The 24725-nt window shown below is 50.1% G+C and overlaps 2 protein-coding genes across 3 annotated transcripts in view; both read right to left on the bottom strand.

Annotated features, from left to right (window-relative positions):
* The window catches only part of ZNF687 (zinc finger protein 687), a 9041-nt gene extending 8576 nt beyond the window's left edge, over positions 1 to 465 (bottom strand). Inside the window, exon 1 of the mRNA XM_058660247.1 lies at positions 175 to 465. Within this exon, the coding sequence (XP_058516230.1) occupies positions 175 to 184 (10 nt within the window). The 5' untranslated portion in view covers positions 185 to 465. The remainder of the gene's footprint in view (positions 1 to 174) is intronic.
* A 7378-nt stretch (positions 466 to 7843) lies between these two features.
* PSMD4 (proteasome 26S subunit ubiquitin receptor, non-ATPase 4) lies at positions 7844 to 22021 on the bottom strand. Of its 2 annotated transcripts, none has more exons than XM_004588884.3 (10): positions 21864 to 22021; positions 12082 to 12222; positions 11072 to 11186; positions 10624 to 10710; positions 9980 to 10048; positions 9596 to 9811; positions 9108 to 9225; positions 8718 to 8849; positions 8562 to 8629; positions 7844 to 8112 (listed from the first exon to the last, which is right to left on the bottom strand). In XM_004588884.3, exons 1-10 carry the CDS (start codon positions 21887 to 21889, stop codon positions 7942 to 7944), a joined length of 1143 nt encoding a protein of 380 aa, XP_004588941.1. In that variant the 5' UTR covers positions 21890 to 22021; the 3' UTR covers positions 7844 to 7941. The 2 variants fall into 2 exon arrangements, with proteins under 2 accessions (XP_004588941.1, XP_004588942.1); XM_004588885.3 differs by having other exon boundaries at positions 9117 to 9225.
* Positions 22022 to 24725: the final 2704 nt, after the last annotated feature.

The following is a 24725-nucleotide window of genomic DNA, read 5'->3' as shown; positions in this document are numbered from 1 at the left end:
TTACCTGCCCCTTTTCTGCGCATCTCAAAAGTAATTGGCCAGAGTTAACCGTCTCTTAGAAAGAAGCCCGCCTCTCTCCGTGCCTTCCTCCCTCCAGGGGGCGTGACTGTGTCGGCTGCGTCCCCGCCCCTCTCGCTCCCGATTGGCCGCTGGAACCCTGAAGCGGCTCCTCACTTAGGCACATTGAAAGGACCCTGGGCTTCGGTGCGCCGGGCGCTCGGAGCGGGCCCGGGGCCGCCCGGGGAGGGAAGCCCGGGTGGGTGGATCTGGTGGCGCGGTTTCCTCAGCCTCAAAACCGCACGTCAGGGATGCCGCCTGAAACATGACGTCATCTGGCTGGCCGTCTCCGCGCGGCCCTGCGGCTGTCTGGACCGTTCTGGAACGTGGCCGCAGGCGGTGGGGCCCTCAGAGTTCTTGCTTCGGAGGTGGCGGAAAGGGCCCGGGATCTGGACTCCGCAGAGAAACCGGGACCGGCACCCGGATCGGGCTAGCGGACCGGAAGTGGGGCAGAGGTGACGTGCGGAGTGCTGGCGTGGCCGGGCCGGTTCCACAGGGCTCTTGAGGCCGTGTGGGGATAGGCTGCCTGCGCGCGAGAGGGAGGGACGGCCTCCCCCGCCCCGCTTCCCACTCCGGGGCTCCCTCCTCGACCCCGCCCCCAGCACGGGCGAGAGTTCCCGCGCTTGGCTGTCCCGCCCCCCGGGGGCGTGGGAAAGGGCGGAGCTGCTGGGGCGGGAGTCCTGCGTGGCCGCCCCGCGCCCCGCAGCCGCTCGCGAGCGCGTGCATTTGAAGCGTGGCTCGGCCACCCTGCCCGCGGACCGTGGACCGTGGACTCTCAGGCGCGCCTGGCTGTACCTGAGCACGAGTCAGAGCTTGCCAAGGAGAGTATCGGGGGACCAGCACTCTCCGTATATATGGCGGCATCAGACGAATCACTCCATCTTCCCGAATTTGTTTTTTCATGAGTCAAATGGGAATTGTGGTATCCACGGCCAAGATGACTGTTGTGAAGATGAAAGAGTTTGCTATATTCAAGTGATTGGCAAATGGCATTAGCTGCCCTCACTGCCTAGCTGCCGCCTTCTTTGAGACTTCCTGCTCTGAATGACTAATGAAGAGGCCAGGACTGGGAAACGCCAACCACGCTGAATTCCCACCTCCTCCTCTGGAATCTGCAATCATGATAATGATATGGGACCGAAGATGAGAACTCGATGTCCCTGGTATCTCCATTTTACTGAGAAGGAAATTGCATCACAGATAACTTGGGTTAGGTGACCTACACAGACAGTGGAGTTGAATTTTTTTAAAAGATTTTTTTTTTGGTACTAGAAAGGCAGGTTTCCAGAGAGGAAAGACAAAAAGATCTTCCATCCTCTCGTCCACCCCCCAAATGGCCACAGTGACCAGAGTTGAGCCAATCCAAAGGCAAGAGCCTCCTCCGGGTTTCCTTTATGGGTAGAGGGTCGCTAGGCCGTCCTCTACTGCTTTCCCAGGCCACAGGCAGGGAGCTGGATGGGAAGTGGAACAGCTGGGACATGAACCAGCATCCATATGTGATCCCAGCACATGCAAGGGAGGATTTAGCCATTGAACCATTGCACTGTCCCTGAGTTGAATTTCTAAGGGTCCAGAAAGCTAAGCACTCTATGTAACTGATCTTGCTGTGAAAGTTCTGGAGAGAAGTGTTTCCTTTAGTTAGTTATGCTCTTCATTTACTTAAGAAAGGGCTATCAGATCAGGAACAGACAGCCAGCCTCCCGAAGACCACGTTAGCAGGTGGGTGAAGCCAGTCTGCAGCAGCTACACACTGCTTGTAGGATTCCACCAACCAACTTGTGTGATGGGCAGAGCCTTGGAGACAGTGGGGGCCGTAGGTGCAGGTGGAGAAACAGAGATGTTAAGGAGAGCTCAGGGGACTTAGGGGACATTGCAGCTATTCTGGATGATGTCGTAAGAGTGGAGACATTATACTTAATATTTGTCTAAAGCCTTAAGATTAACTACTTGAAGAGTGAACCAAGGGCTTTAGTGAGTAACAGTAGTATATCCATATTGGATGATCAGTTATAACAAATAAGAATGGGGGGTTATCTAGTGGCCAGAATGTCAAATTTCACATAGAAATGACCGAATTCAACTTCCGACTTTGGCTCCTGGTTCCAGTTAATACAAATGCTGGGAGGCAGCAGTGGTAGCTTAAGTAATCGGGCTCTTGCCGCCCACGTGGGAGTCCCAGATGGAATTCCCAGCTCGCAGCTTCTGACTGGCCCAGTCCTCAGCACTGCACACATTTGAAAAGTGAGTGTTGAACCAGCCAATGAATCCCCCCTCTCTCTCTCTCTGTATCTTGCCCCCTCACCACATCCCCATCTCTCTTCCCTCTCGAGTAAAATAAACATAATAGTACCACTTTAAGGCAAGACATTAATATAGAACACTAGAGACAGAGGGGTTATATTGAAGCAGTACTTTCTTCTTTTGTTTTGGACAACCCTACACCACCACCCTCTGCTCTTATCCCAGGCACATGAGCACAAGTGCAGGACCAAGAACTGGAACCAGTACCCAGATGGAATGTTGCTCACCACAAGTGGAAGCTTAGCCCAACATGATGCAGCACTGGGCTCATCAAATAACTACATCTTTGAAATAATAATACATCTTTAATAAAGTAAATAAGGGCCAGGAGATAAGAATAAGCAAAGGATGGGACTGACACGGTGGCCTAGCAGCTAGAAGTCCTTGCCATGAATATGCTGGGATCCCATATGGGCGCTGGTTCTAATCCGGGCAGCTCCACTTCCCATCCAGCTCCCTGCTTGTGGCCTGGGAAAGCAGTCGAGGCCGCCCAATGCATTGGGACACTGCACCCGTGTGGGAGACCTGGAAGAGGTTCCTGGTTCCCGGCTTCGGATCGGTGCAGCACCGGCCGTTGCAGCCCACTTGGGGAGTGAATCATCAGACGGAAGATCTTCCTCTCTGTCTCTCCTCCTCTCTGTATATCTGACTTTGTAATAAAAAAATAAATCTTTAAAAAACAAAATATTTCTTACTAAAAAATTAAAGACTTGTTTGTTCAAAAGAGTTACAAAGAGCAAAAAACCTTCCACCTTTTTTTTTTTATTGGAAAGGCAAATATACAACAGGAGATACAGAGAGAAATATCTTCCATCCACTGATTCCCCAAAGGGCTGTGACAGCCAGAGCTGAGCCGATCTGAAACCAGGAGCCAGGAACTTCTTCTGCATCTCCCAATGGATGCAGAGTTCTAAGGCCTCGGACAGTCCTCGACTGCTTTCCCAGGCCACATGAGGGAGCTGAGTGAAAAGTAGAGCAACTAGGACACAAACGAGCACCCATATGGGATCCTGGCAGATCCAAGGCAAGGATTTAGCCACTGTGCTATTGCACCAGGCCCTATTTTGGGGGGGGGGTATTGTTTTGTTTTTAAGATTCATTCTATTTTTACTGTAAAGGTAGATCAGATTTACAGAGAGGAAAGACAAAGTTCTTCAGTCTGGTGAATCACTCCCCAAATGGCTGCAGCAAAGCCAATTAAAAGTCAGGACCCCGGAGCTTCTTCCAGGTCTCTCACATAGGTGTAGGGTCCCAAGGCTTTGGGCCATCCTTGACTGTTTTCCTGGCCACAAGCAGGGAGCTGGATGGGGTGTGGAGCAGCAGCCTGGACATGAACCGGCTCCCATATAGGATCCTGGCGCTTGAAAGGCAAGGATTTAGTCACTGAGCCATTGCATAGCACCCAGCTGTCGCACTTCTAACCCCACACCCTGCCCTGGCAATTGCCATTGCATTCTGCTAAACCTTGTCTTCTTTTCTGAACTTGTATTTACAGAAAATCACCACAAATCTCCACACAGAAACCCAGGAGGCTTCTTTTTTTTTTTTATTTGAGAGGCACATGTACAGAGACAGAGTCTTCCATATGCTGGTTCACTCCCCAAATGGCCACAACAACTGGAGCTAAGCTGATCTGAAGCCAGGAGTCAGGAACTTCTTATAGGTCTCCTACATGGGTGCAAGGTCCCCAGGTTTTGGGACATCCCTCCACTGCTTTCTCAGGCCACAAGCAGAGAGTTGAAAGAGAAGTAGAGTATCCAGGACACAAACCGGCACCCATATGGGATCCAGGTGCTGCCAGCAAAGTATTAGCTTGCTAAGCCACAGTGCCAGGTCCAGGACTATATTCTACTGTCCCTCTCCCTCATCACCCATGTCAAAGAACGAGTCCCAGGAAAATAGACACTAATCCTACCTCCTTGATACTGCTCAGCTCCATCTCCAGCTGGGCCCATGAGCACAGCCATGGCTGCTGCCATGACCAGAGCCAACCGGGCTGTTAGCTGGAGATTCCTCACCCTTATCCTACCCAGGAAGAATTTCCTTCCTATAAAATAAAACTGATTGTTTCCACCTTTAAAGCCCTTAGTCCTATGTCTGGCACAATAGCCTAGTAGCTGAAGTCTTCACTTTGCATGTGCCGGGATCCCATATGCGTGTCGGTTCATATCCCAGCAGCTCCACTTCCCATCCAGCTCCCTGCTTGTGGCCTGGGAAACCAGTCGAGGACGGCCCAAAGCCTTGGGACCCTGCACCCACGTGGGAGACCTGGAGGAAGTTCCTGGCTCCTGGCTTCTGACTTCAGATCAGCTCAGCTCAGCCTGTTGTGGCCACTTGGGAGTGAACTTGCAGAGGGAAGGTGTTTCTTTCTGTCTCTCTCTCTGTAAAATCTCACTTTCCAGTAAAAATAAATAAAAAACCTTGATCTGCCGGAGTCCAGCTCCAGCCGAGAGTTCGGAGCTCGGGAAGGGTGCGTGGAGTCGGCGATAAAGAGACACAGACACTGACACTTGGTGCGTTCTCACCACAGCCCAAGAAAAAGCTGTCCTTTTTATTTACTCAAAACCTCACAAGCTTCTGCACAAGCAACTAATTGTTCTATTTTTTTTACTTCAAGACTAAGGGGGCATGTACAGACATTCGGTCACTCTGTCCGCACTTCAAGGCTAAGCAGGTGTCCCCAGAGATAATTCTTTAAAACACTGCATTCATATTCTTCAAAGCAAGCCATTATTCACTCTTCAACAGTAGCCATGGAGCGGCAGCCAGGACTCCAAGGCCAAGGCACATGCGATTACCTGCTAATCAGTAGTACATTCCTACCACATTTCTATTTCTACAACTTGCCCATTATTCAATGGGAAAATAGTTTACAAGGGAAAAAATATAAATCTAAAAACAAAAATTACAAATATTAAATCCCCCTACAACTATAGACCCTGCAACCCCATAAATAAAACAATAATCAAAAACATTTTTCTTTAATAAAAGCATCCTTAATTCCTCTAGCTAAAAATTATAAAAGCGGCTAAAACAGCTACATTTTCTATGCTCCAAAAAATTGCAAAAACAGGCTAGCCTATAAAATAACAGTAACTATACTTGTTGCCATAGCAATTTCAGCTCTCACTCCCATCACTTGCATTCCCGTGGGTCCACTGGGTGCTACCCGACTCGCCAGGCCCTGGAAAGAAGGCAGATCCGCCTCACCTGTGACCTCCTGTCTTCCTGCTGCCTCCTGGCCTTGAACCAGTCATTATTTTAGGGCAGGGCACTCGTGCAGTGCTCCCAACATTGATCCTCTCCAAGTGCCTGCGTAACAAAGACTAAACTCCTGAGTCACCTCTCTGGTCAGCAGCCTGCCTGCCATGCTCCACCTGGCACAGACCCAGGTCCCCGAAGCCACCGCAGTGCTGGCTGCCCTTGACCCTCAGCCCGTCACTCTAACAATTCACTCCCCTTTCCTTATCTGCCTGACCAACTCCTCTTCCTCCTGACAGTGGGGCCTAGCAACAGTGGTGTCACGCGCTCAGGTCAACTGCTAACCCAGCCCCAGCCCATCCTCTCCCACTAGACCAAAGCCATTTAGGAAGTCAAACAGTGAACTCTTTCCCTCCCTGTTAAAAAAATTTTTTTCAAATAAAAAACTGATTTACAAAAATAAACAGACCTTTAAAAATATTTTAATAGGCTGGAAATTTTCAAAAAGTAAATAGAAAAGTGTAACGAACCCAAGGGGAACATCAGTACCTTCAGCAATGACAGAATCAAGGCCACTGCACTTTATCTGTGTGCGCTGCTCACTCCCGCTGAGCACTGTGCAAGCAGGTCGGGCTGTGTGCTGCCTGGGGCCACAGCACAGGAGGGCAGCAACAAAGGCACACAGCCTGACGTCACCCATGCCACAGAGCTGATAAACTCTGACTGAGATGCAAAGAAAACTAACTGGTCCGTATTGTTTTCTTCCTTTTTACAATTTTTTACATAATTTATTTTACATCATTTATTTTATTTTTATCACAAAGTCAGAAATACAGAGAGGAGAGACAGGGAGGAAGATCTCCCGTCCGATGATTCACTCCCCAAGTGAGCGCAACAGTCGGTGCTGAGCCGATCCGAAGCCAGGAACCTGGAACCTGGAACCTGGAACCTCTTCCAGGTCTCCCACCCTGGAACCTGGAACCTGGAACCTCTTCCAGGTCTCCCACGCAGGAGCAGGGTCCCAAAGCTCTGGGCTGTCCTTGACTGCTTTCCCAGGCCACAAGCAGGGAGCTGGATGGGAAGTGGAGCTGCCGGGACTAGAACTGGTGCCCATATGGGATCCCAGCGTGTTCAAAGTGAGGACTTTAGCTACTAGGCCACCGTGCTGGGCCCAAAATACTTAGTCTTTCAAAATATTTAGACACAAGTTCTACAAATGTTACTGAGAAGTGGCACTTACTTAGTAACAGAATCTGAGCACAAGGTTTAGTTTGTGTTTGTGGAATGGGCACATTTTGGCTGTAAGGTCCGACTTCAGGAAGCTGGTAATGAAACAGGACTCTTGGCTCAGTCAGACCACTGGGAAAAATGGACTTTTCCAACAAATGATGCCAGAAGCTGATATTGGATACCTACCTTGTGTGTACAAGAGCCTTCTAGATGCAGTGCAGGATTTGGGAGAAATGGCAAAACAACCTTTTTTTTTTTAACTGGAAAGACAGATTTACAGAAAAGGAAAGAAAGATCTTACATCTGCTGGTTCACTCCACAAGCAGCCTCAACAGCCGGAGCTGATCTGAAACCAGGAGCTTCTTCTGGGTCTCCCATGCGGGTGCAGTGTCCCAAGGCTTTGGGCCGTCCTCTCCTGCTTTCCCAGGCCAGAAGTATCTCATGGCACTCCCCTGCAACCTGAGAATCCCTGTCCAAATGCTCCCTCTTTTTAAAAAATTACATCTGTTTGAAAGGCAGCGTGACAGGGAGAGATCTTCCGTATCTCTCTTGGCTCACTTCCCAAATACCCACAGAAGGCTGAAGCTAGGATCCCGGAATGCCATCCAGCTCTGCCATGTGCGAGGCCTCTCAGGTACATCAGCAGGGAGCCGGACTGCAAGTGCAGACTAGCCAGGATTCAGACTGGCAGGGTGACAGGGTCTCAAGGAGGGCTTAACTTGCTGTGCCACCATACCCAGGCCCTCTCTTCTGGCACTGGCTGTACATACAGAATTGCACCCATACAGGCTGGCTTCCTGCAGACTGAGTCCCCGTGGGTCAGCATTGCTTTCCACTTACTTCTGGGGCCCAGGGCCTAGCATAAAACAGATTCTCAACAGTGTCTCCCATTGGGAACGGATAACAGGGTCAGGGCAGCAGACCCTGGAGAGGGAGCATGACAAATGAGGCAAGAGGGCGAGGAGCAGTTGCAGCTCAGGGCTAGGGAGAACTCCACAGGGGCGCCTCTCCTCCTTGACTCGAAGCTACCATTATTTGACGCAAAGAAGAAAAAGAAAATTTGATGAACTTTATTGAACTGCAATGGCTACAATCTCTGTAGCACTACATCCCATCCCAACCTGGGCAATCAGCCACCCTGTCCCTCGAGTCTCACTTCTTGTCCTCCTCCTTCTTGTCTTTCTTGCCATCCTTGGTGGCCTGGGAGGCCAGAGAGCCCATGGCATTTCGAATGGCTTCGTTGTTGGGATCCACGCCTGGCAGGTTCTCTAGGACGCTCTGAAGGAACTCGGGGTCCTGCATCACGTCGTAATCATCCTCCTCCTGCAGGAAAGGCCGTGTTGGCGGTCTGGGGTGTGGGCTGCTGGGGAGGCAGGCAGTGCTGGCGCCAAGCCCCGCTTCCCGCCTGTCTGCGTGGGGCTGGGCCGGACGGCTGGCCAAGAGCAGCAGAGGGATGTGCTGGGGAAGGATGTGGTGCTACCCACACCCTCAGAGAGGGTCCAGACAGACACGCTGACTACTGTGCAGCAGAACAGAGGCTAGGCACTGTGCTAACTGAGCTCGGGGAGGCAAGCAGATGCTGGCCATCAGAGACCCCAGCTCCTGTTCCCTTCCCCAGACCCGCTTCCCACCCCCTGGAAGATAATACAGAACTGTCAACAGGGATGGAAAACTCAGAACCCCAGGACCTCAATGCCCAACTCGGATCACCACCATGGTGTGACCTCAGAAACGCAGTCACATGCAGGCACAGGGTCACCACCAGGCCTCACCTTAGCCGGCTCCGACGTGTCCATAGCTGAGCTGGCGTCCAGGTCCGCCGACTCGGCCTGGCCAAACTCTGGGGAGAGGAGAGCCACCCATTCAGCGCCACTGCCTGAGCCTGACAGCAGCAGCAGCCCTGCACACGGGCCCTGGCCCTGACCCACCTGCACCCTGCAGGGACATCTGCATGGCGTACGCAATCTGCTCCTCTTCCGTCATGCTGCTCAGGTCTGGGAGCCCCGAGCGGCTGAACTCCTGCTGGCTTATGGTCATCTTCAGCAGGGCGTCATCCGAGTCTAGTGCAAGCAACAGGGACCCAGTGGATCTGGTGCCACATCCCATGCCTACCCACCGCAAAAGCCCCCACTGCAGGCCAGCCCTGCTGCATGCATACTGCTTCCCTACACACACACACAGACACACACACACACACACACACCCTCTGCACTGCCCACCTCCTGCTGCATGCATACTGCTTCCCTACACACACACACACACTGCCCACCCCTGCCCTCGCCATGTAGCACCCTTAGGCCCAGGACGTTGGATTCCACCTCTTTCACCTTCAGCCCCAGCGGTGGCGATCCCAGCCTCCGCCGCAGAGGCAGCCGCTGCCCGCCGGGCCTCCTCTTCTTGCCGTTGCCGCTGCTCTTCCATAGAGACGCGCAGGGCCTGGGGAGGGGCAGCACAGAGTCAGGGGCGGCTACTCTCCAGCCCCACTCCTACTGGGAGCTGGGGTGTCAGCTGAGGGCGGAAAAGGAAGCAGGATAGGTGGGGAAGGAGCATGGTGAAGAAAGCTAGGAGAAAGCGAGAGGGCTGACAGGTAGTGTGGGAGAGGACGACTTGGGGCAGACCTGGGTTTCGGTGGAACATGTGAACGAGAAAGAGTCCAACACTGAAGCTGCCAGAGATCAGAGTGAGCGATGGGGAGAGGGAGTGCAAGTGGGGTCAGGGGGTGTTCAGGGTCCCACAAGGAGGCCTTCATGGGCAGAGGACAACAGAGATGGCCCTTGGGACTCTGCCAGGGTCAGCATGTACTCACCAGGGCCAGCTCAGGGTCAGCACTGGGATCCACTCCAAACTCAAAGTCGCTGGCTCCCAGGCCCAGCATGGCGCCACCTTCCCCAGCCAGGATCGGAGAGCTGATGAGCGCGTCAGCCAGGCTGGGCCCAGGCGGCACCGTCACCAGGTGAGAACCAGTTCCATCTTTGCCGTTCAGTGTGTTTACAAAGGCTGTCAGCTTTTCTGTGTTCACTTCCTACGGGGAGAATATGGGGGTTCCCTGCTGAGGCCTCGCTCCCCATCCTCTGTCCTTGAGACCCCAGCAGTGGCTACCTTCCCAACCTGGGAGCACTGCCTGGGGCAAGGACCACTCTGCATGTAACCAAACCAACACCCCTCACCTCCAGCTCCAAACCCTACTCACCTCTTCCCCAAAATTGATTATGTCGACATTGACTTTTTCCTTCTTGAGGCGCTTAGCCAGCTTCACCAGCTGCAAAGGAGAAAACCATCTAGAAACCAGTTCTGGGACCAGCCTAGTAGCTTAGCAGCTTAAGTCCTCGTCTTGCACACACTGCGTACCAGTTCTAATCCCAGCTGCCCCACTTCCCATCCAGCTTCTGTTAGTGGCCTGGAAAAGCAGTCGAGGGCAGCCCAAAGCCTTGGGACCCTACACCCGTGTGTGAGACCCATAAGAGGCTCCTGGCTCCTGGCTCCTGGCTCCTGGCTCCAAATCAGTTCGGCTCTGGCCATCTGGGGAGTAATCAACAGACAGAAGATCTTCCTCTCTGTCTCTCCTCCTCTATATATATCTGACTTTACAATAAAAATAACAATAAATTTTTTAAAAAAGAGAAGAAATCAGTTCCACACTGAGTTGAGTATGGGGGTAAGGGTTTGTCTTAAGAAAGCACACAGAAATGTGGGGCCCTCCCCAAAATCCCCCAGCAGAAACACCGGATCCCACACTCCACCTTCCCCTGTGCTGCTGCGCCCTGTGCATGTGCCGGGCTCGGCCAGGGGCTGGATGGCCTCACTCCCAGCCACGGGCTGTCCTGTGCCACTCACATCCTTCTCGTTGTCCTCCACGGGGCTCCCGACGAAGGCGATGATGCGCATCTTGTGGTTCTTGCCCTGCCGGTGCTTCAGGGCCAGCTTGCAAAGGAAGAGCGAGGCCTGCGTCAGCCACAGGCTGCCAGTGGCTCTTTCCGGGGGCCCAGCACCCCTGTTCTCTCACAGCTCTGGGTATGCCAAGTCTACCTTCATGCTCACATGTTGGACAGCTCCCCACCCCACCCTTCCTGCTGCGTCTCTCTCTGGGTAGGGGCTGCTCACTGCTATGACTAGAGATGTTCTTCCCCTTCTGCGTTGTCACAACGCTGGGACTCACACCACCACATCACCTCCTTCTTGTTCCACGCTCTCTCTCTCTCCCTCTGCCCTGGCTCTGGGTCTCGACGACCAACAGGAGATGAAGACCAGAGAGGAACGAGCAAGGGCTCTCAGGACGACTCACGTGCGCCACGCGGATGCCAGTGCAGAAGGTGATCTTGCCCTTGGGCTGCACAGTGTGGAGCTTGGAGAGGATGCGGCCAGTGTCGGGGGTGAGCGTGGTCAGCACTTCACAGTCACTGGACGCAGGCAGAGCATTTGAGACATCCCCAAACCAGGGCTGACTTATCTTTTTAAAGATTTCTTTTCTTTTGTTTTCTTTATATATTTATTTGAAAGGCAGGCAGACCTCTCAGCTGCTAGTGCACTCCTCAAAGGCCAACAACAACCAGGGCGAGGGCGAGGCCAAATCAAACACTAGTAGCCAAGACCTCACACCCAGTCTGCCACACGCAGGACAGGGAACAAACAGCCGGCACCTGCTACCTTCTACAGTGTGCACTAGCCAGACGCTGGACTACAGGTTACATCCGGGACTTGAACTCAATTTCCCTCTCTTTTTCAAAGATTTATTTATTGGGCCTGGCACAACAGAGTAGCAGTTGAGGTCCTCACCTTGAACACTCCGGGATCCTATATGTGCGCCGGTTCTAATCCCGGCAGCCCCACTTCCCATCTAGCTCCCTGCTTGTGGCCTGGGAAAGCAGTTGAGGAAGCCCCAAAGCCTTGGGATCCTGTACCCGCGTGGGAGACCCAGAAGAGGCTCCTGGCTTCAGATTCGCTCAGCTCCAGCCGCTGTGGCCACTTGGAGAGTGAATCATCGGACGGAAGATCTTTCTGTCTCTCCTCCTCTATGTATATCTGCCTTTCCAACAAAAATAAAATAAATCTTAAAAAAAAATCTTTCGAAACTCTATTACTCTGCTCTTCAAATAAATACATTTTTAGGTACACATATATTGTACTAGCTGTACTTTCCTGTGAAGCTTCATCCTGAGCAGAGTGAGGGAAGGCGGCTTTATGAGCAGCCCAAAAGGCCAGCACCTCCTGTAGTGACAGGCCGCGGGCACCAGCCCGTGCTGGTGGGAGCACCTCCAGCCAACTGCTGAGCCCCCACCCCTCCTGCCCACATACTTGGCAAGCGTGATGAGCCCCACGTTGTTCTCGGGGTTGCTGCGGGTCTTTGAGTGACACACGATGTTGACGGCGTCTTGCTGGGCCTGCAGTCTGGTGGGCAGGAAGTCCCCATTCCGCATGTATTCACTGTTGTCCACGCTGGGAGAGCAGGAGAGAGAGAGGAAAGGGAATAATGAAACGGGTCCCCAAAATGGCCTCTCTCGTTCAGGGATCCCTTCCAGACCCCTCCTGGCGCAGCACTCCGCAGTCCTGGTAAAACTTACAGGCAAGTGCAATCAGTGTTGTCTTAAATAAAGGATGCAAAATCACTAGAGGAGTGAAATGTAATTGGAGCTCCACAAATCTTTCTGATCTACACCTAAGGTGGTGAGCGAAGAGCATCTCACGTGCACTCTATCATGAGCTGCACTGGAGTGTTGTAAAGCTTTGTCACGGGGACAGGCATTTCAAATGTGGGCAATGCAGAAAGTAACTTAAAACATGTTTACAGGGATACTTTCCAGGTCCATTAGTAGGGAGCTGGATCCAAAATGGAGCAGTTCAAACTTGACCTTGTACCCATACAGCATGCTGGCACAGCAGGTAGAAGCTTAACGTGAGAGGCCACATTGCCAACCTCAGTGAATATAATCTTAAAAAAATATATATATATATATATAAATTATGTAGGATGCCCACATCCCATATCCCATAATGGAGTGTCTGGGTTCAAGTCCTGCCTCTGACTCCTGCTCGTGTAGACCATGGGGAGCAGCAGTGATGGCTCAAGTGACTGACTGTGGGCAGCACTGAGTGCAGAGAAATAGAGTCATCACGTGGTTAACAGCGTCAACAACAGGACTGAACTAAAAGTGAGCCTGGGGCCCAGCGGCGTGGCCTAGCAGCTAAAGTCCTCGCCTTGAGCACGCCGGGATCCCATATGGGCACTAGCTCTAATCCCGGCAGCTCCACTTCCCATCCAGCTCCCTGCTTGTGGCCTGGGAAAGCAGTCGAGGACGGCCCAATGCACTGGGACCCTGCACCTGTGTGGGAGACCCGGAAGAGGTTCCAGGTTCCCGGCTTTGGATTGGCGTGCACTGCCTGTTGTGGCTCACTTGGGGAGTGAATCATCGGATGGAGGATCTTCCTCTCTGTCTCTCCTCTTCTCTGTATATCTGACTTTCCAATAAAAATTAATAAATATTAAAAAAAAAATAAAAGTGAGCCTGAGTGGATTTGGGGTCTCCGGTCTTCTATGCAACTTTGCACAATGTAAAAGAAGCCAGACAGCATGAAACACGGGCTCTTGCTTCCCAGGGACCACAGGTGGCCAGGGAAGTGAAGCTCCTATGGAAGCGGGGAGGCTGGGCCCAGAGGACCCACCCCTTTTCAACTGGCAGGTAAAAAAACAAACAGGTGTGGGGCGGGCATCTGGTGACTGAACCCATGATGGAAGCTGCTTCTATCCATCAGTCTGTCTCTCCCCACGCCGCAAAATAAATAAATAAACACACACACTAAAAATATGTGATATATATATATATATTTCCATTTTTTTCCTTGGTGTGATTTGTCTGATAATAGTGCAGAGGTAATTAAGAAACCTCTGGATAGGGCCAGTATGTGGCACAGAAGGCTAAGCCTCAGACTGCAGCACTGACATTCCATGTGAGCGCCGGTTCTAATCCCGGCAGCTCCACTTCCCATCCAGTTCCCTGCTTATGGCCTGGGAAAGCAGTAGCGGATGGCTTAGCTCCTTGAATCCCTGCACCCACATGGAAGACCCAGGGAAAACTCGAGCCTCCTGGCTACAGACCAGATATCTTTCTCCCTGTCTTTATATAGATAGATAGATAGATAGATACATACATACATTGCTTTACTGAACTCTTATTATTATTATTATTTTAAATTTTATGGTACAATTGCATAGAGTATAGGATTTCCCTACCCACTTCCCAAAACTCCCAACCCCCAACTGATTTTCCCCAGATGATTAGAACGGTACAGTCCTTCACAAGCAGTCATATGTCCATCAGTCTGTTATTTAAGTGTGTCCTGACATTGCTGGTACAGACAATGCCAGATAGCCCAGCATCCTATTGTCAAGATTTTTCCAATAGTTTCACTGGGAGTCCACTGTTGATTTGGAAGTAGAGCTGCATACTGCTGTATCTTCACATCTGGATATGATAGTCTCCATTACACTGTCACTATATTTTCCCTCATCAAATAAAAATAAATATTTTTAAAAACAGGCTTCTGGGGGGCCCAGTGGTGTGGCCTAGCAGCTAAAGCCCTCACCTTGAACGCGCCGGGATCCCATATGGGCACCGGTTCTAATCCCAGCAGCTCCACTTCCCATCCAGCTCCCTGCTTGTGGCCTGGGAAAGCAGTCAAGGACGGCCCAAAGCCTTGGGACCCTGCATCCATGTGGGAGATCTGGAAGAAGTTCCTGGCTCCTGGCTTCGGCTCGGCACAGCACCGGCCGTTGCGCTCACTTGGGGAGTGAATCATCAGATGGAAGATCTTCCTCTCTGTCTCTCCTCCTCTCTATATATCTGACTTTATAATAAAATAAATAAATCTTTAAAAAACAAAACAACAACAACAACAAAAAAACAGGCTTCTGGAAAGAGGACAGAACAGATTAGACAACTACCCCATCCCAACAATGATAGCAAGTATCTAGGGGAACGGAGACTCAGGTGGACTACGTCAGCCAGCGGACATGGAAAGTGTTCCCTCATCCTTGGATCGGAGAGATCGACAACATTTCAGAACGACTAAAACTGCCTGGGCAGAACCTTTGGCGCGTGATCCATATCAGGACCCTGGATCCAAACTGGGTGGCCATTCCCATCCCTGGGTGCGGGGCAGTTGGGAGGCTGGGTACGGCTCTCCCCTTGTCTCTCTACTACCCCCAGATACCAGAAAAAGAAATGGAAAACTTGGAAACAATGATCACATCCACTTTTCCCTAACCCTCCATTCTCCCCACCCTGATCAACTATGTAAAGCTCATCTAAAATAAAAATTTTGAAAAAAAAAAAAAAAAGGAAGAAAAAAGAAGAAAGCAGCTTCTGGAAAAAAGTATATAAAAAAGGGAACAAAGGGTAGTGTTCAAAACCTACTCTGCTATTTACTAACTCTACGAGCCGGAATTGCCGAGTTTTTCCAGGGTCCAGCTGCCTTCCGTGTCACATGTAGCCACCCTTACAGAGTTGCCACCGGATTACCAAACACCTAGTAAGCATCAAGCAGACTGGTTCTTCCAGCAGAAGCTCCATCGGCTCCCCCTACACAGCCTCTCTAACGGAGGTCAAGGGCTGCCTCTGCTGGCCACGCATGGATCCTCTTCGCCCCCAACAGACTAATTCCAAACATTCTTCCAGCAGGGAAGCCCCTGCCTCACTGCAGCCAAGAAAGCAGTCCTCCAACGGCAGGAAACAAGGAGCCTTTTGAGACTAGAGCATCACTAGAGTGGAAGGGGGTGGAGATCAGCATATGGGCAGGGAGGGGACAAAGAATCTGAGTAAAAGACAGGGGCATGAGGTGCTGTTCTTGTGGTGGAGTAGGTTAAGCCACTGACACAGAGTTGAGTGCCGGCTGGAGTTCCAGCTAATGCACCTGGGAAATCAGCACAAGATCACAGGTGCTTGGGGCCCTGCCACCCACATGGAAGAGCTGACTGAAAATCTTAGCTTCTGGCTGCAAGGGGATGCAGCCCAGGTTGAGGAGGCCATTTGGGGAGTGAGAGAGAATGGTCTCCGTCTCTGTCTCTCTCTCTCTTCCCCCCCGCTCCCACCCTCTCTCTCCCTCTCTCTCTGCCTTTCAAAGTAGTAAGTATATAAAGAACAGGGGCAGGACCCGGTGCGATAACTCAGTTAGCTGTTCCTCACTTTGCAAGTGCAGCGATCTCATATGGGCACTGGTTAGTAGACTGGCTGCTTCCCTTCCCACCCAACCCCCTTGGTTGTAGCCTGGAAAAGCAGTGGGGAACGCTCCAAGTGCTTGGGCCCCTACACCCACATGAGACCCGGAAGGAAGCCTGTGCCTCTGGATCAGCTCAGGTCTGCCTGTTGTGGTCATCTGGGGAGTGAACCAGTAGATGGAAGATCTTTCTGTCTCTCCTTCTCTAAATCTGCCTTTGCAATATAAATAAATAAATCTTAAAAAAAAAAAAAAACTGAAGGAGCAGCATGGGGGGAGGGTAGCTACATTGCAGCACAGCACGTAAAGTCCCTGCTTGCAAGATCATCATCCTGTACGGGAGATTATGAGTACCAATCCACTTCAGTCCAGTTCCCTGCTGACGTGTCTGGAAGGCATCGGAAGGCGGATCAAATACCTGGGCCCCTGCAACCCACAACAGAGACCTGGTTGGAGTTCTGGGCTCCTGGCTTAGGCCTGAAGCAGCCACTTTGGAAGTGAATAAGGTAGACAGAAGATCAACGTGTCCTTCCTTCTCCCTCTCTCTCTGTAGCTCTGCCTTTCAAATAAATAAACACATTTTTAAGCAGGAAAAAAAATAAAGACAGGGAGGTTGGAAAAGCAGAGAGAAGTGATAGGAGAACCAGGAAGATGTCCCACTTTGTTACAACTTAGAACCACTGGGGGGCAGTACTGGCACTGGTGAAAACAGATCCCTCCCCTCTCATACACAACCAGGCCCTTGGCCGGGGCAGATGTTTGGTACAGCTGTTGGGACACTGCCTGGCCAGGCCACATTCCATGCTGGAACTGGGTGTCCGTCCCAGTTGTTTCCAGCTGCTATTGTGCAGTCTGCAAGAAAGCAGGGGATAGTTCAGTGGCTGGGTCCCTAGCTCCTCCAACCATGTGGGGGGGCTCACATGGAGTTCTGGGCTCCTAGCTTCAGTCTAGCCCACAGCCAGCTGTTGCAGGCATATGGAGAGTGAAACAGCAAATGGAAGGTCTGTTAACTCTAATTCTTTTCTTTTTTTAATATTTATTTATTTTTATTGCAAAGTCAGATATACAGAGAGGAAGAGACTGAGAGGAAGATCTTCCGTCTGATGGTTCACTCCCCAAGAGGACACAACGGCCAGAGCTGAGCCAATCCGAAGCCAGGAGTCAGGAGCTCTACTGGGTCTCCCACGTGGGTGCAGGATCCCAAGGCTTTGGGCCGTCCTCGACTGCTTTCCCAGGCTACAAGCAGGGAGCTGGATGGGAAGTGGAGCTGCTGGGATTAGAACCGGTGTCAATATGGGATCCGGGGTGTTCAAGGCGAGGACCTTTAGGTGTTAGGCCACTGCACCAGGCCTTCTTTTCTTTCTTTTTAGGGATCTGCTAATGTATTTGAACAGAGTACCAGAGAGGAAAAAGAAGAGACAGCGAGATCCTTCTTTGTCCATTGTTTACTCCCAGTCTGGCTGCCGACAGCCCCTGGGCCAGGCTGAAACCAGGAGCCAGGAATTTCATGCTGGATTCCATCTCCCACATGGGCAGCAGGGAACAACTACTCCAGCCATCCTGTGCCTTTCCAGTTGCTTCAGCCGAAAGCCGACAGCTGGACCAGAAGTGGGACAACAAGGACTCACCCTGGAACTCTGACAGCTCTGTATCCAGTGCTGCTCCCCACCCCTACTGCTTTTCATACATTAAAAGAAATAATAAACATTTAAAAATATTTTTCAGGAATCCAAATTGGAAAAGAGGAAATGAAATTATCTCTAACAACATGATTCTCTACATATGAGAACCAAAAGACTCAGGAGACTACTGGAACTCGTAAGAGACTTTGGCAGGGTAGCAGGATACAAAATTAATGAACACAAGTCAATGGCACTAGTGTACACAAATAATTCCATGGATGACAAAGAAATTTAAAGTACAGTCCTCTTTAAAATAGAAAAGAGGCATCTTAAATACCTAGGAATCAAGCTAACTAAATATGTGGAAGACTTCTATGACAAAAACTACAAAACATTAAAAAAGGAAACAGAAGACGACCTTGAAAAATGGAGAACCTTACCATGTTCCTGGATTGGCAGGATCAACATCATCAAAATGACCACATTACCAAAAGCAATATACAGATTCAATGCAATCCCAATCAAAATCCCAACAACATTCTTTTCAGAAATAGAAAAGATGATACAAAAGTTCATCTGGATCACGAAAGACCACGAATAGGCAAAGCTATTCTGAAAAAATAGAAACCAAGCTGGAGGGATCACAATTCCAGACCTCAAGACATACCACAGGGCAGTGGTTATCAAAACAGTCTGGTATTGGGACAGAAACAGAGAAGAAGATCAGTGGCACAGAACAGAAACACCAGAAGGGAGCCCACACATGTATAGTCAGCTAATCTTTGACAAGAAAACTGAAAACAATCCAGGGGAAAAGCCTGGTCTCTTCAACAAATGCTATTGGGACAACTGGATAGTAGCTTGCAGAATTAAGAAGCAAGGGCCCGGCGGCGTGGCCTAGCGGCTAAAGTCCTCACCTTGAAAGCCCCGGGATCCCATATGGGCGTCAGTTCTAATCCCGGCAGCTCCACTTCCCATCTAGCTCCCTGCTTGTGGCCTGGGAAAGCAGTGGAGGACGGCCCAAATCTTTGGGACCCTGCACCCGCGTGGGAGACCCGGAAGAGCTTCCAGGTTCCCGGCTTCGGATCGGCGCGCATCGGCCCGTTGCGGCTCACTTGGGGAGTGAATCATCGGACGGAAGATCTTCCTCTCTGTCTCTCCTCCTCTCTGTATATCTGGCTCTAATAAAATGAATAAATCTTTAAAAAAAAAAAAAAAAAAAAAAAGAATTAAGAAGCAAGACCCACACCTGTCACATTATACGAAAATCAACTCTAAATGGATCAAGGACTTAAATCTACACCCAGAAACCATCAAACTATTAAAGGAAAACATAGGAAACACACTCCAAGATATAGGACTAGGGAAAGACTTCTTAGAAAAGATGCCAAAAGCAAAAATGAATAAATGGGACTACATCAAACTAAAAAGCTTCTGTACAGCAAAGGAAACAATCAACCAAGTGAAGAAGCAACCAACAAAATGGGAGAAAATTTCTGCACACTACACAAGTGATAGGGGGCTAATATCCAGGATTTACAAAGAGCTTCAGAAACCCAGGGACAGAAAAGAAAAAAAAAAAAAAAACCCTGTAACAAAATGGGCAAAGGAAATGAACAGATACTTTTCAAAAGAACAGATTCAAATGAGTAACAGACCTATGAAAACAAGCTCAGGCTCCCTAGCCATCAGATACAAATGAAAACCACACTGAGGTACCACCTAACTCCAGTGAGACCAGCCTACATTCAGAACTCAACTAACAACACCTGCTGGCATGGATGTGGGGAGAAAGGTACCCTCCTTCACTGCTGGTAGGAGTGTAAACTAATACAACCACCGTGGAAATCAGTAAGGGGAGCGCTTAAAGAATTGCAAATAAATCTGCCATATGATCCTGCTATCCCGCTGCTAGGAATATACCAAACTGAAATGAAATCTGCATAGGAGAAGGGGATCTGTAATCCTATATTTGCAGCAGCACAATCTACAATAGCAAAGACATGGAAACAATCTAGATGTGTGTCCAAAGAAGAGTGGTTAAAGAAACTGTGGTATGTCTACTCCATGGAATATTATTTAGCTATTAAGAAGAATGAAATTATTCTATTTACAACCAGGTGATCCCAACTAGAGACCATTATGCTCAGTGAAATGAGTCAATCACAAAAGAACAAATACCACATGTTCTCTCTTATATAAGCAAACCAGCATGGAAAGTATAGCTTCAATAATCTGTTCCATACTGTTTTTGTTGTTTTGTTTTGTTTTGTTTTGGCTGCATCCCATGTGTTTTGATGTTTTTTATCTCAGTTTTATTTATTCCAAAAATAAATAATAAAATAAAAACAAATTAAAATTTAAAAAATTATACATATGTATACATATATATTTTTTTCAGGGACCTGCATTGGTGCAACAAGTCAAACTGCTACTTTGGATGCCAGAATCCCATATGGGTGCTGCTTCCAAGTCCCCGCTGCTCCCCAGTTATGTGCCTGGGAAAGTAGCATAGGATGGCCCAAGGTCTTGTGCTCCTGCATCCACATGGGAGACCCACATGGAGCTGCAGGCTGCTGGACTGAGCTGGGCCCAGCCTCTGCTGCCTGCAGCCAGACAGGGAGCAAATTAGAGCACATATGATCTCTCCGTGTCTTCCATACCCTCTCCTAACTCTGCCTTTCGAATAAACAGATCACTAGCATTTTTTCATGACATCCTCTAAAAACTCATCTATTTAAGTAATTAATTTCAGGGGCACAGGAGAGATGTAGAGACAGATTCCCCACCTGTTTCTTCTCAAATGCCCGCCAAAAGCCAGGGCTGGCTCAGGGCAAAGCCAAGCAGCAGAAACTCGAGCTGTGTCACCAGCGCCAGGCCTTCACGACACACACTCCTGGGACGCAGGAACCCCAAGGTAGACTCACTCGCTACACCAGACGCCCACCTTGTTCACAGCCCTGCCTCAATCACCCCCAGTCTTCTAAGCACAGGCCAGGGCTCAATCTGCTCGGCTTGGCATTTTCGGGCTTCAGCCTGAGTCCACTTTCCAAATACAATCTAAGGAGGGAACTACCTGCACCCCCAAATCCCTTTTTGTGAGTCTCATTAGTCTCCCCCATTCCCTCACGTGTTGCCTGTTCACCCTTCTGCTCCCCTGCCCAAGCCCTTCCCCCTACCTGTCAAGGGTTCCCCCTTTATTATCAAGCAAAGGCCCCTCCGTACCCACACACCACCGTGACTAACTGCCGCTCAGCGTGACACATCTCACCAGCTGGTCTATCCGACATTACGATGGCTCTAATTTTATAGACCAAAAAAGTGAGAGAGCTACCAACACACAATGAAATACCAGAAAATACCAGAAAACACAGGCTTGGGGAATCTACATCCACTTCTCTTTCCACTCAAACACAGCACTCCCAATGACATCCGAGTTTCACATAAACAAACCGTCTAAGTCCCAATCAATATGTGGCTCATATGTATAATTCAGTCCTTTTTTCATATAAAAAGTTATCACTGGCAGGTGAAGCTGCGGCCTACAAGGTCAGCATCCCATGAGTGCCAGCTCAAGCCCCGATGCTCCACTTCCAATTCAGCTCCCCGTTACTTCGCCCGGGGAAAGCAGTGAAAAATGGCCCATGTGTTTCCGCCTCTGCCACTCGAGCGGAAGACCCTGCAGCAGCTCCTGCCTTCTGCCTTCAGGCTGGTTCAGCCCTGCAGACACCTGGGGAATGAACCAAAGAAAAGAAAATCTCTTCTCTTTAACTTTCTGCCTTGCAAATAAACTTTTTTTTTAAACAGCTACAGAGGGAGAGAGAGAATGTTCCATCCACTAGTTCATCCCCAAATGGTTACAACGACCTCGTACAAGAAACTCTGGCTTGAAGGCAGAGACCGAAGAAGAAAGCTGCTGGTCTGGGTCAGAGCCTTTTTCGGGGAACCCTGGGCTTGCAGCTGGGCTCCCCCACTTAAGCTGTGTGACTAACATCGTCATGACCCTGTGTCCTGACCCGCGGGCGCAGAGGGGGCAGCAGGGGTCGGGGGTCCCGGGGTCCCAGGGCCTGTCCCTCTCGGCCCACGGATGACTCAGGGAGTTGAGGAGCTCCCTTCCTCCGCGCCGCGGAAGGCGTCCCGTCCATCAGCCCTCCGTCCCCACGCCTGACCCGCCCCGGCCCCGGCGGTCCACGCGCCCCCGACGGCCCCAGAGCGGCCCCTACACGTCGCCAAGTCGTTGCTCACCAAACCATAGTACTTTCCAACACCATCTTGCCTCTTTCCTCCCTCCCCGACCGGCTCTTCGACTGGGGAACAACAGCTCCGGCAATTGGCCGTAGGCTCGTCACCAATCACAGGTCTTGGCGCTTCCGGTGACTTCCTCCTCCAGCCTGCTCCCGTTGGCTTCTGGGAGTTGTAGGCACAGCTAAACTACAAGGAAGCTATGAGTGGGCAGGGGGTGGAGGCGGTTGCCGGGGTAACACCAGGAAAAAAACGGACCCACCTGCACCTGCCTGGCCCTTGCATTCCCAGGTGGGGTTCCCCGGGTTGGAGCTCCAAGAAGCTGCAGAGGAACGTTTCTTTGAAAACACTGTAGATACAGGAACCAGGGCGGGGGCGGGCCTGGTGGGAGTTATTGTGTGTCGCTCCGACTAGGCTGCAGCTCTCATTGGTTTATGTGAGGGCCGAGTATGTCCTCGGCTGAATCAGGCTGCACTGCAACACCCATTGGTTCTAGTGGAAGACAGCGCTGGAAACAGAACAGACGCAGCAATTGCAACCACCAACTGATTGGGGTGATGGACTGTGCCAGACCCTGTACTTGAAAGTACACACAAGAATCTGGTCTGGGATCACCTCAGACACAGTTTCTTTGGGGATCTCCCCAATCGAATGCCGAACTCAGAACCCTAACCATGAAGAGAAGTGCAGGCTCCATGGTCTGCCATGGAGTGCAAATGCCAGAGCTGGGCCTGCTCAGAGGCTCAGACCCAGCAGTGGACAGCAGGAACAGTTGCACATGGAGGAAACCACAGTCCGTCGGAACCCGCAGAGGACACCTGGCATCATAACAGAGGATGGAAGACAGAACAGATCAATCAACTACCCCAGCAAAGCGTTGGCAGTGAAAAACTGGGCAAGCTGATACTCTAAAGTGGACTATGTCAGCCAGTGGATTCTGGAGAGATTTCATCATGCTTGGAATGGCGAGATTGGTAGCAATTCATAACTGTTGAACTATCAAAACCACTTGAGCAGGACCCTTGGAGCATGCTCCACATCAGGGACCTGGTTTGGGTGGGAGGCTGGGTGGGGCTTCTCCCTTTATCTCCCCCTTTACCCCAGATACAGGAAAAAACAATGTGGAAACAATAGTCTTACCCACTTTCCTGTAGCCCTTGAACCTTTGTGCCCTAATTAACTATGTAAAAATTGTCAAAAATAAAGAAAAGAAAAAGAAAATGCTGTGGATGTTTCTCCCAACATTGTCACATCCCTGTTCCCTGCCTCCCCATAGCACTTAGTTCTAACTAGCTGTTATACTGGCAAATTGAATTTGTTTCCATAGCTTGCTCCTGCATTTAATCAAGAGCAAAAAAGATACGTTCATCTTGTGCTCCCTGAGCCCAGCACAGAGCCTACACCAACAAACTCTTCTACTAGTAACATTCAAAATTAATTTATTTCCTCTTTTTTAAAGATTTATTTTTATTACAAAGTCAGATATACAGAGGAGGAGAGACAGAGAGGAAGATCTTCCGTCTGATGATTCACTCCCCAAGTGAGCCACAACGGGCCGGTGTGCACCGATCTGAAGCCGGTAACCAGGAACCTCTTCCTCTAGGTCTCCCACGCGGGTGCAGTGTCCCAATGCATTGGGCCGTCCTCGACTGCCTTCCCAGGCCACAAGCAGGGAGCTGGATGGGAAGTGGAGCTGCTGGGATTACAACCGGCGCCCATATGGGATCCTGGCGCATTCAAGCCGAGGACTTTAGCCGCTAGGCCACGCTGCCGGACCCAATTTATTTCCTCTTAATTTCCTGTCTAGGCCTCCATTTTTTCTCAATGTAAATGGAAAACACAGATAGCTACCTTTTTTAATTTTTATTTTTAAGATTAGTTTGGGCCCCACAGGATGGCTCAGTTGACTGATCTTCCAATTGCAAGAGCCAACATCCTACATGGGTGTTTGTGCCTGACCCAGCTGCTCCACTTCTCATCCGGCTTCCTGCTAATGGCATGGAAAAGCAGCGGAGGATAGCCAAAAGCCTTGGAAACCTACACCCATATGGGAAACCTGAAAAAGCTCTTGGTTCCTGGCTTAAGATTGGCTCAGTTCAAGTCATTGCAGTCATCTGGGGAGTGAATCAGTGGGTGGAAGATCTTTCACTCTGTGACTCCTTCTCTCTCTGTAAATTTGCTTTTCTTGTTTATTTTTTTAAGGATTTATTTTATTTTACTTTTATTGGAAAGTAAGATACAGCCAGGAGGAGAGACAGAGAGGAAGATCTTCTGTCTGATGATTCACTCCCCAAGTGGCTGTAATGGCCGGTGCAGAGCCAATCTGAAACCAGGAGCCAGGAACTTCCTCCAGGTCTCCCATGCAGGTGCAGGGTCCGAAGACTTTGGACTGTCTTTGACTGCTATCCCAGGTGACAAGCAGGAAGCTGGATGGGAAATGGGGTTGCCGGAAATAGAACCGGTGCCCATATGGTACCCTGGTGCTTGCAAGGCTAGGACTTCAGCAGCTAGGCTACCATACCAGGCCCGTAAATCTGCTTTTCCAATTTAAAAATAAATAAATGATCTTTTTTTATTAATTACATTGTATTATGTGACATAGTTTGATAGGTACTGGGATTCTCCCCACCCCTCCCCAAACCCTCCCCCCATGGTGGATTCTTCCACCTTGTTGCATAACCACAGTTCAAGTTCAGTTGAGATTCCTTCAACGCAAGCATATACCAAACATAAATAATCTTATAAGCCAGTTTTGACTACCCTAAAACCTGCCAAGTTCAGCAAAATTATGTTTAAACACTATAAACTGCTAAATACTGAAATGAAAATAGACATGAGACAGCTGAATAGTACCCTATAGCCATT

Source organism: Ochotona princeps, chromosome 2 (assembly GCF_030435755.1).
Source record: "Ochotona princeps isolate mOchPri1 chromosome 2, mOchPri1.hap1, whole genome shotgun sequence".
NCBI lineage: Eukaryota > Metazoa > Chordata > Mammalia > Lagomorpha > Ochotonidae > Ochotona > Ochotona princeps.
Note: the sequence above shows the minus strand (reverse complement) of the source record. Positions and strands in the feature narration are given on the sequence as shown.

Coding starts and splice junctions, on each gene's coding strand:
- PSMD4 (XM_004588884.3), bottom strand. CDS start 21,889: ATGGTGTTGGAAAGTACTATGGTTTG. Junction 10,711..11,071: donor CTGGCATCCGCGTGGCGCAC/GTGAGTCGTCCT, acceptor TTCCTTTGCAAG/CTGGCCCTGAAGCACCGGCA. Junction 9,226..9,595: donor CTGACCCTGAGCTGGCCCTG/GTGAGTACATGC, acceptor GCCCCTCCCCAG/GCCCTGCGCGTCTCTATGGA.